Raw genomic sequence first — 12,111 nt, forward strand, 5'->3', positions numbered from 1 at the left:
ACTATATTTTAAAATATTTAAATATATAGTATGATATGCAGCTGGAAAAGTGGATACAATGAAACAATGAATCCCTCCCTCTATCTCTTTTTCTCCCCTCCCCCACTCCTGTGTTTTCTAGCCAGCCAGTTCCAAAAGAATATTTCAAACTTATAGCATTGTAAAATCGATAATAAAATGTCTTAGTCTAGATAATGAGTTTGATATGTTACATAAATTATTTCAAATAATTTCTCAGTTCCTTTATTTCATAAATATTGACCAAGAATCAATTGTGTCAGATATTCAGTCCATTTCATAATGATGAATGAAACAGAAGACAAAACAGCTGCCCTCAGAGAGCATATGTCGTACTGCAACCTTAGAAAGTTCAAATGTATCACCACTGCAGAGTTATGAAACTGAGATCCAAACACATGTGGTAATGAAGTCATAAAACTCATGTAGCAGAGCTTAGGCAAAATATCAATCAGATTTATCAAAAGCTAAAACTTCTGTTCCTCCTAACAACATCTTCTGAAAATAACTAAATGCTATAGAGAAAACACACTGTAGAATACATGATAATTGCTTATCATTCACTTAAAATATGCATTGACTTTATGAGACAGTATCTTTTGACTACTGGTAACAGGCTCAGAAAGGGAAGAACTCTTTCTTTCGTGGCCCTGAGTTTCTAAACCCTTTGCTTTCCCACTATGCTGCACTGCCCTAGGTGTGTCTGGGTTGATCTGATTAGAACTTCTTTGTCTTTGCTCATGTGGTTCTACCCTCACCTTTGCTCACATTGGACAAGTCACCTCTCATGTGAAGAGGTGGTATAAGATGTAGGAATGTCTGCCAGTCTTCCTGTCTGCTGTAGTTTTAAACTTTGCATTACAGCACAAAGTTTCAAGTGTATGTTTCAATTACTGTGACACTTCTTGCTTCTTGCATCTTGGATGCATAAAATGTTGCAATGCTAGAAATATGACCCTTTAGCATTACACAATTGTTTCACCTGCTGTTTACTGCAACTATGATGAGAGGAATCATAATAGAGATGGCTTTAAGAGGAAGATGGATTCTCTTGCCCTTCTGATACCCAGATACATTCCTTCCCCCCATATTGCAAAAGCCTCTTACTCAGAGTTGTTTCATGTCTTCTTCTGTTTTAAAACAGTCTTCCTTCTGTGTTAGCAAAAGGGTAAAAAGAGCAGCACACAGGACTCACTGATGCTTTGCTATCGAGAATTATATTACACCCTCTTAATCACAGGCTTCATTTGCAAGTGTATTATCTCAAGCAATCCTTACAGCAAACTAGTTATTAATACTTACACAGGAAATGGACTGGTATCTTATTTCTTAATATAAGCAAACTAAAACTGAGAGAGTTGTTTCTTTCTGAGATCAGATGGCCCCCAAATTGGTAGGCTAGAGCCTAAGACTAAAGTTTTTATACTTTGAATTTAGTGCTCTCTCCAGTACAACTAAAATGTAACTTACTTACTTTTTTTCCATTTTAAGAGTCATTGAGTTTATACCACATGTATCAGCTAATATTTTGCTGCAAAACAAACAATCTAAAACTCTTGGGGCTTTATAAGCTTGTGTTATTGCTCACAGGTCTACAGGTAGGGTATGTGACTTTGCTGTTCTTGACTGGGCTGTCTTACATGTTAGGCAGGTCAAGTATCTGAAGACTGATTTCAGCTAGGACAATAGTGTTCTTTTCTCTCACATTTTCTCTCATTCTCTAGCAAGCTAGCCTGGCTTTTTCACATGGTGGTGATTAGGTCCCGAGAGAGAATAGAAGCACATTGTGGCCCATTAAGGTCCAGACTGGAAACTGTCAAGCCTTGACTCCCTCTACATTATAATGGCTGATGCCAGTCACAAGGCCAGTCTCAGTTAAAGAGAAGGAGGAATTGCTAAACGTTTGATTAGATGAGCTTTGAAGTCATGCTGTAAATAATGTAGAACCCAGGCAGGGGAGAAATGGAGGTGTTTTGTTCTCAACATCTCTCTTTTTGATAAAAGAATAAAATTCAGAGAGTGCAGGCAATTTGCCTGGGGATTCACATCTGAAGATGTGGCAGAATGAGGATCAGTTGAATTTAACAGGAGCTAGAAACCTAGAAATATCCAGTGAATCAACATGGTGAAAACTCCTCTGTCTGGTTTTTCTACCAGACTTTCATCTTAGACATACAGTTTTCTTTCCTCACTCTGAAGGAATTTAAGCTTCCTAAGAGCTGAACACCATAGAGGAAGTGAGTTGGCAGAAAACACTTGCTCACCTTATGGTGGCTGGGGAACCAAGAGAGGAAGGGACTTATGGTCTCAATATTCCCTTCAAGGGCACACACCTCCAATGACCTCCCAGTAGATACACCTTCTAAAGTTTCTACCATCTCCCAATGGCACCAGAGGCTGACAGACAAGCCTTTAGCACATGGCCTTCAGGGGACATTTATATCTACACTTAACATTTTGTCCCTGGCCTCCAAAAGCTCATGTCCATCTCACAATGCAAAGTACATTCAGTTCATCTCCAAGAGTCTCTCAAATATTAACTGTTCTAGCATTGCTAGATAGTCCAAGTCCAATGTCTTTTCTGAGACTCATACAAACTCTTAGCTGTGAGCCACTGACGAAAAGTAAAAAACAAAAACAACAACAAAACAAATTGCATGCTTCCTAGATTCCTAGCTTCCCAGCCCAGGATAAATATTCGCATTGCATTTAAGTTTCTGAGTTGAGTGACGATGGCTCTCACTGTAATGTCTGGCATATGGAGAAAAGCAATGTGGAGCTCCTGAAGATTGCTAGTGCTCTACTCCCAAGTTTGATTCTTAAAGTACTGGTGCAGGCCACATCTTCTAGAGTCCTCCCCACCCAGTGTGGAGGAGAAGGTCTTGCAATGCAACTCCACTGCAGCATCCCAGTCTCTCTGAGCCTCTGAATCCCTGCATCAACATTAAACCAAGTCAATTTAGACATTTCCAGCTCATTCACAATGTGCCATCTTTTCATCCATATTTCAGCCAACCAATCAAATACGCTGTTAGCACCCCCCTTTTAAAAAATATTTATTTTTTAGTTTTAGGTAGACACAATATCTTTATTTTTTTAATGTGGTGCTGAGAATCGAACTCAGTGCTTCACGCATGCTAGGCGAATGCGCTACCACTTGAGCCACATCCCCAGCTCCATTAGCACCCCTTTTTAATTCTGCAAATAAATCAAGGGCAGAAGCTCTGCTTAATGGGTTCATATCAATAAATTCAGCTTGAAGCAACTTTATGTTCCTTCCACCTTTAGCCCACATCATTAAAATCCATTTTCACACATGTGCTCAAGTCCTCTGCTTTTATGAATTAGAAAATTTGAGAAGTTCATTTGAACTGTAGTGCACCTCCCCAGGAGTCACACAGTGCCCCTTGCCTCTAGATGTCTATTGATACTGAAGTCTGATTACTAGTCTAGAGGCAAAAATGGTGGTTGGGGTGGGTCCTGAGGAGTAGCAGCATTGTCCACTTAGTAACTGTGGCAGGGAAAGTCACTGCTGTTTCCTTGGGCAATGCTGGATTAGTCCCTTCAGGCAGAGGTGGAAAGGCCAGGAGCACAGGGGAAGAGTTGGGGGTGCTGCTGCCACTGAGGGTGGGGAGGCCACTTCCTCTTGCAAAATAAACTCATCATAACTTAGGAGTTCAATGTCACCGCCCTCATCAGAGTCTGCCCACAGGTCCCCACTCCAATTTTTAGTATCCCATTATTCCCATGTAGTGCTTTCATTTTAACTGCAGACACCCTTCCAGGTTGAGACTTAAATTTGTACTATAATCCAGCCAATTGCATGATGAGGGGTTGGGTTTTGGCAACTTCAGCCCTCTGTCTGCCAGAGAAAAGATTCTCCTTCAGGGCGTACTTGGAAGAGTTCAGGTTACTTATGTAAATTTGGCACTGGGAAATTGAATCTCTGAACACATTGTTTTCCTTTACTATTATGTCCAGTGATGCTAGGGACAACCAGCCAACATCATTATATTCCTTGGTTTTCTTAAAAATGTTTATAAGTATCATGTATAGAATCACTGGATTCCCTGTCAGGCACATTGAATGTGTTTCCTTTTTGTCTTATGAAACAATTTAGACCAGACTATCAATACTCTCTTCAGGAGAGTCTTTAGATACTTTAGGTTTAGATAAATTAGAGAGCCTTCTAGAAACCATAAAACCAATTAAAGAAATTCAACATTACAGTTCTGTGTCTTTAGAGCTCCTTCTGGTACCCAAATCTGTATTAAGGCTCTCTAGAGAAACAGAATCAGTTAGGAAAGAAGATTTATTAGATGGGCTTACATGGTCAGAGGATCGTCTCACAGTAGTCATTTGCAAGGTGGAGAACTGGGGAAATCAGTAACTAATCAGTCCAAGACGCCGAAAATCTCACAATGGGAGGGATCAATGACCCAACCCCTGTAGGAGGCTGAAGGCCCAGAAGCCCTCTGGAGAGTCTCTGGTGTGAGTCCACTTTCAAAGGCTGTAGAAGCTGGTGTCTGGTGTGGGCAGGTGATGGTATCAGCAAAATTCCCAGCTGCTCAAGGAGAATTGAGCTGGCAAATTCAGGCAAGCCTTCCCCATCTTCCTCTATCTATTCCTTCTGGGCCCCCAGCCATGGGATGGTGCCACCTACATTCAAAGCAGGTCTGCTCCTCTCATTTTACTGAGCCAGGTGCCCAATATCTCGGGAAACATTTCACATACAACCCAGAATTGTGCTTCACCAGCTTTTTAGATTTCTCAGTCTAGTCAGGTTGATCACCAAAATTACCCATCACACAGACCTAAGCTATGAAATCAGAGTCATAGATTTCATCCTTTTAAAACAAATTCATACCTGTTATCCACCTGGGACCTTTGCCCTGCCCTTTGACACAGGAGACAAATGTTTCATATGTTTTGCAAGTGAGATAGGTTTAGCTTTGTGAGAATGGATCATTTAGTCACTCAGTGGTCAGTACTTTAACCCTGATTTTCTACTTTATTTGCCCAGTTTTGTCAAGATACATGGGTTCTTCTAGGAGAATCTTGGCAATTTATAATACAACTGATTTGTTATCAAATCATACTATTTCTGATAGGTAATAAGATAAAAATGAGGGGAAGAGAGATGAATTAGATACAAACTGGAGGGAAACAGGCACAAAACAATATAATAATGATATATTTGGGGGCCATTTACATTTACTAAGCACTTCTGCACATGTGATCTAATTTTATTTCCTCAATAACCTGTATTTGTCCTGTAAGAGAGGACAAAATGGAGGCATACATGCTTTAACAAATTTCCAAGAAGATTTAATTACAAAGGAAAAATCCAAGTAGTAAAAATCAGCTTATAGGATTAACAACAGTGAATTATTCCCATTATGGCTCCCAGTGGAATTGCCTCTAGGATAGAGAGGAAATATCAAAAACGTTAACAGAGGTAGGGACTGATTTATGGTATTTTAAACACCCTTTATTTTCTTTTTTGAATTTTTATTTGCTGTGTGTAGTCTTTCCCCTTTGGGTTAATATGTATTACGAATAAAGTAAGGTATTAAAAGTGCACATAAGAAAGATGGTGGTAACAACTGGTTTAGGGCATTGCAGCCTAAGTGTGTTGAAGAGGATGTTCACTCAGAGAAGTGAGCAGGAGAAGCCTAGAGCAGATATTAGATTGGAATTGGAGACTGCCAATATGAACTCAGATATTCAGTAGGTAAATAGATACAGACATGGATATGGACATAAATATGGGTGTGTATACACATAATTCAGTAAATAATCATGTTATATACACACATATTTTTCCCTGTGCTGTCCACTTAGATATCCTAGAATAACAACATCCAGAAAGCAACAAGCATGTCTAATGCCCAGACCTTGATTCTTGATTTCTGCATATCATTATCCAATAAAAGCAACCAGAACATGTGGAAGAATAGCTCATTCCAGGGCTGGGGAAGGGTAAATATTAAATCAACTTGGAACATGATGTTGTCCTAAAAAGTCAGGAAATGTCAGCTTGCATGGGCATCAGATGGCCAAATCAGGAATATTCTGAGCATCAACACAAGTTAACAATGAGCAACAGATTATAACCCTTTGAATAAAAAGAGGAATCCATGAATCCATACTGATATAAATAAATGAGTGGATAAATAAATGGGGAAGATAACAAGCATTTGAATGCTGGTAAGTGTAGAAGGAATGAGAGAATTTTAAAGTCATTATGTGGCAGCCACCTGTAATAAATAATTTGGCCAAGAAATGACAATGCAAAGTAATGAATGAAAAGTTAATGAGTACTTGGTTATTCATGGAATCCCAAAGTATTTTCAGCAACATAAAAAATAATTTAACAAGGGGTGATTTATTAGATACCACATTAATCAAGCTATCACAAATAATGACAGGAATCAAAATCACGTACCACCTGATAGGATGGAATGAGAAGACAGCACCACTCATTGATACTCCTACCAAACCTGCAGAACTTCACAATCTGAATCTGTTCATGAGGAAACATGAGAGACATTTCCAAAATGGGTCTATAATCTTTAAAATGCCAAGGGCATGACACTTATGTAAAGACTGAGGAATTAGTCCAGACTTAAGGACTCTAAGGACACAGAGCAAATGCAATACTTGATATTGAACTGGACCCTTTTACACTAAAGGACATTATTGGAGCAATTGAAAAACCTGAATGGGATCTGAGGCTAAGGTGCTGCTCATGCATCAGCGTTAATTTCCTGCAACTGACAGTTTGGTGGTGCTGGGGATTCAACTCAGGGCCTCACACATGCTAGGCAAGCACTTTCACCACTGAGTCACATCCCCAGCCCCCACTGACAGTTATTTTGGAGGATGTTCTTGCTTATAAGAATTACACACTAAGTTTTTTCATGGGTGATGTGGATGATTTACTTTCAAGAAATCCAGGAGAAATTTTTGTTGTTTTTTTCTAAGTTCCCTATACATTCAAAAACGTGTCAAAATAAAAATCACATTATGATAAGTATCACAGTAAAAGAATTATATGCAAAGAATTATATGGAAACCTACTTGAGTAACAGTACCACCAAAAAATTTTACTTAAAAGTTGACTTTTAAATTGCATTCTACTATGTTTCAAGAATTAATCAGATTCCTTTAATGATGCGCTATTGAATACCTGTAGTGTTTATTATTATCCAGGAGACATTTTACAACACTTTATTATGCTATATAATTTGTCAACATATTCGGCTTATTTGGATTCCGTGTATAGCCCAATCATTGTGTAAAATAAAGTTTTTATCTTAAACACACATGCAAATCTTCACTATTGCCTAGAGAGATTACTTGTCCCCATCACATGGCTAGGAAGTGAGAGGAACTGACCTTGATCTGTGTCCTTCTGCCTCCAGTTCTCCACACATAACAGGGTGTAAGACCTGGCCAAGGCAGTGCAGAGTCAGCCACGGAGAGAGGAGGTTCCAGTCCTGGGTTCTGAGTTGAAAGCAAAGGCCTTCATCAAGACCCACTCTAGGAAGCAGAACCAGGCAGTGCCAATATAGAGGGCCATCCACCCTCTAGAGAGACATTGGGCATAAGAGAAAGGTGATTTAAATGCTCTGAATTTTATTTAGTTATATTCTGGACTTTCTTTTAAGAACTGAAAATCAATACACTGTTTTGTTGTCTGATTTTGCCATTATTTGTTAAATCGGATTTGAAAGCCTTTTGGGCTAGACACATGCTTTCTTGGCCAGCCCTGTCCTCCCACTTCTGCTTTGTTGTAACCAAAGGAAAGCCTGAATAAACCCTCCAGCTTCACTTGCTTTCAGTTGACTTTAAAATATGCTCATTTTGGAGGTCATGCAGCTGAGCCATGTAATTTTTAGTCTCCCACCAGCTTTGCTGCAGACAATGCCTGTGACTGGTGGTCATGATGATTCTGGTTGCCTGGACTGCTTTTCAAGGACTTTAAGGCCACATTTGTGAAAAGTACGAACTCTTCCTTTGGACTGCGGATATCTGATGGGTGATTTAATTTGGGATAGAAAAGCTTGGCATCTCTGCCTTCACACTGCATCTGCATCCTTTGCTACCTTAACCTTTGAGTCAGATTTACTGTTGAGTCATATGTTAAGGAGTGTGTGTCTGGAATCAGTGTTGCAAAGCGGATTAGTCCCAACTTTACCTAATCTGTCTCTTCCCCTTTCAAGGCTGAAGACAACAAGATAAGTGTAACTAAGATATTTGTGAAATTCACAGACATCAGGATCACCAATCACCACCTCTTACAGGCCACCAGAGTGGAACCTAGAAGTCCGCAGTTGTCAGTCCTTCCCTTTCCTTGGCTGTCTTTCTTTCCCCCTCCCCTGGGGATTAAAGTTGCTTACACCTAGGCTGGGTTGAGATGGTCTTGTCGGCATGGCCTCCATCTTCTTGACTGGCTTGCTTTCTTTCCAAATCTTTTTCCTTGTGTCAACAGCTCACCCTTGAGTGAGTGGCAACTAAATGAACCTGGGTATAGTTACCCATACTCTGTGTCACCCTGGGGAATGGCTTTACCATGCATCTTTATTCACAGACAAAAATTCAAGAGGCAAAAGAAAAGGAGAACAGTTTTTTTCAAAGCCAGGTTTTTGGCTTTTGTTTTTTTGTTTTTCTGGTTTCAATTCTCCATCTTCTGGGTGCTCAGAGTTGAGAGATGTTTATAAAAAAACTGAAACACAGGACAGTAAAAATACAAACGCAGATTTAGTGATCCAGAGAACCTATCAGTTTCAGCTCCTTGGAAGTGTTTCCTCAGTAGTTTTTATTCTCATTCTGAGGAAATTCAGAAGCTAAAGGAATTTGGAGCTTTAATTTCAAAAGGCAATCTGTTTCAAATCCTGCAGAAAAGCAAGTTATCAGGATGTTGCCCTTCATTTCAGAGGAAGTCAGTTTCAGTTCACCTTCACCCCAGAACTGCCTAATACTGTCCCCTTCCCCCCAAAGCAAATGTGGTCCTAGACTCTGCATTCTGTTCTTTGGTAAACCCAGAGCGTGGTCAGACTTAAAAAAGGTGCTGGGCATAAAGCCAAGGTCTAGTCAGGAGGGAGAGGCAAGTAGCCCCTGTTTGGAACCATGTCAGCTGAGAAGATAACTCCTCTTCTGTATTTGTCTTTCAGGAAAACGTGGATGCCTTGGAGAACAGTTGGCTAAGACTGAGCTATTTATTTTTTTCACTTCCCTTTTACAAAAATTTACCTTCAAGCCCCCAAACAATGAGAAGTTGAGCCTGGAGTTCAGAATGGGCCTCACTGTCTCCCCTGTCAGCCACCACATCTGTGCTATCCCTAGGAGATGATGCTGCTGGAGAAGGAAAAGGAAAGACAGGGGGAAAAAAAATGAGGCATGTGCTTTGGAGCTGCTGGTGCCTGCTCAGATGTTTGGAAACAGAATGTAGGTGATGCCAAGGAAAGAGGAAAGAAGCTGGACTAAAAGGAAGCTGGATCCAAACCCTGGCTCTGCCATCTCCCCCTATAGCCCTGGAAAAATCACTTGTGTGTTCATTGATTTACCTTCTCATCCAGGAGGTGAAAAATAATTTCCCTTCAAAAAAAATAGTTCCTGTTAGAATTAAAGGAAACAATTGGTTTTAAGTGATTCCTACACCATAAAAACATATCCTAAGAATAATGACTACAGTCGTGCCTCCTTTCTTGGCCATGTATCTGCTTCTAGTTGGTTGACAAAGCTCAGGTTGAAGTGGTGCAAGACAGGCAATGAGATATAAAGTGGAATCCTGGTGGCAACCATGGAGACAGACTATAAAGTCTCTCTCATTTGTGTCGGCTTTATCTTGTTTTGCTCTAGAATGGTCCCCTGGCAAGTGACCAAGGGATGAGTCTCTATTCACAGGAAGTGGAAGCAACAGTTTCTATGATTTGCACAAGGGAGCACCACCTTGGCCTTAGAAGGAGGCCCAATAGGGTGTGACCACAGTGAACACAACCTGGAAATCAGGTTTGGAGAATCAAAGTGAAAAGAGTTTGTCTTATAGTACCTCTGTTTTGAGTCCTCCATCAGACACACATTCCCATAATGTTTCACATTGGATTTAACTATAAGTTTTGTTGGCTAATATTCCACCCTACAGTCTGGTAGAGCATTTTATAGAAGAATATCGGAAATGCCAGAATCCTGCCACAAAATAGAGGACCATAGACTGTCCAAGAAGTTTTAGCCCAACCCCAGAGCAGACCTACCAACCAGCCTGGTAACTGGACTTAACCTCATCCAAAGGTCTGTCCTTCCTCCTTTCCTTCCTTTCTTCCTTTCTCTCTCCCTCCCTCCCTCCCTCTTTCTTTCTCCAAAGATTTCTTAAAGTGGCTAGATCTAGGTAATTTAGTAGCTCATAACTGTCACCAACCATCTGTGGGTTAATGTGAGTCACCGGGCATGGTAGCCTCATGGATAGAGACATCTGTGAATGGCCAGTGGACATTTACTCTGGTCAGTTGCCCAGGGATAATGTAAATTTCTTTCCCACTCTGCTGGGCCCACACAGCACCTGAGATGGGTGTTATCTGCCTAAATGTCAATCAACCTGCTGACTGCAGGACATCATGAAGCAAAACTCTACCCTTGAAACTTCATCCTTGTCTTTGATGTATCCCCTTAAATAAACCAACAGAGCTATTTCCCCTTTGTCTAGTTCCAGAACCCATGTGGACTAGATCTATCAGAGGCTTCATCTTATGTAAATACATTTCTGAGTTTTTGTGTTTTGTTATTTGCTAGTTGTCTGAGATTTTAGTTTTAGGGTGGCTTGGAGATTCCCCTGGGCAGTAAGAACCCTGAAGAGAAGCTGGCCTTTGTCTCCTTTCCAGACAAACAAAACAGCCAGGAGGCCTTGGGTTTCTCCCACCTGATGCTTAGAATTCAGAGAAAAGCCCATTCTACTGCCACCAGGAAGAAAGGAAACAGAGAAAGGGATAGAAGGGGGCAGTGTTGGCTTGAGCTAGACTAAGACAGCTGAGAATATCTGGAAGAAATGGTTGCGTTTTCAATGTGGGGAGGAGGCTTCAGTCTCTCGTGCCTGGTAAAGAAAGAATGGAAGAGAGAAGCCAGTTGTTCTTAATTCCTTTGTAAGCCCTTTTAAGGCAAATCTCTAGAAAACAGGGCAAGAGATAGTCCAAGACCAGTTAACTTCCTCTCATCTGGGATCTGTCTACCATTTATTTTCCCCTTTCTTCCTCTGGTTAGATCAAGTAGGAGATCCATGGGTAATTAGTCAAAATCTTTACATTTCTCAATTTCCTCATCTATAGTATAAGGAACTCTGTTGAAGTCATTTCTGTATTCTATTCCTGCCCTGCTGTACACTGTCCATGATTCTTGATGGGTAGGCATACACCAACTACTTGTGGAATAAATATAAAACTCCTGGAGACTTGTCCTGATCTAATGGATGCAGTGGGACCCAGGGCCAGTGAAGTGTCACCACAATGAGTCAGAAACATTGGAGAAGAGATGACTGTGACTACTAATTGAATTTTACATGTGCATAAAAAGTGCGTCTTCTTTTTGCTGAAAATTTGTTGGAGACATTAAAACACATGAGTCCTCTTCCCATCCAAACATCATACAAGGATTTTGTTAAATGTACTCTTGTAAATCTCCTGTTTCTCCTTTATTTGGGAAACCTCAGGAGTCCTTACTCCCTTCCTTTGTACCTGGAACCTAGTGTGCAAATAATCTGATATTATCTGCCACATTGTGGATGAGGTAACCAAAGGCAGCCCAGGGTGTGAATCTTCTCTCCACAACTCTGTTACTTGAGATGCAAACATGGGCACAGTGAATTATAAATGTAAAATCAGCCTGGAGGTCTAGGGACTTACAACAGAGAAGAGTCTGGTGACAATGGATCTGGGTCAGGTATAGCAAGACTGCAAGCACCAGCTGGGGTGGGTCCAGCAGAGGGACTGCCCTCACTGCCCTAAATGTTCAGACAGGAAGCAAGGGCTGGCCAGGTGACTAAGGAGCATGGATGACTACCTCAGTAAGCAAGGAACTGTGCAAGAACAAGGGATCTAG

General features: G+C 40.7%; 1 protein-coding gene across 2 annotated transcripts in view; it reads left to right on the plus strand.

The window, feature by feature from the left end:
• LOC143404000 (cytochrome P450 2J2-like) overlaps positions 1-9,708 on the plus strand; it is a 33,844-nt gene extending 24,136 nt beyond the window's left edge. For both annotated transcript variants that reach the window (XM_076862356.2, XM_076862357.2), the window contains one exon: positions 9,198-9,708. In XM_076862356.2, coding sequence (XP_076718471.2) covers positions 9,198-9,376 — 179 coding nt within the window. In that variant the 3' untranslated portion in view covers positions 9,377-9,708. The remainder of the gene's footprint in view (positions 1-9,197) is intronic.
• Positions 9,709-12,111: the final 2,403 nt, after the last annotated feature.

This window comes from Callospermophilus lateralis, chromosome 7 (assembly GCF_048772815.1).
Source record: "Callospermophilus lateralis isolate mCalLat2 chromosome 7, mCalLat2.hap1, whole genome shotgun sequence".
NCBI lineage: Eukaryota > Metazoa > Chordata > Mammalia > Rodentia > Sciuridae > Callospermophilus > Callospermophilus lateralis.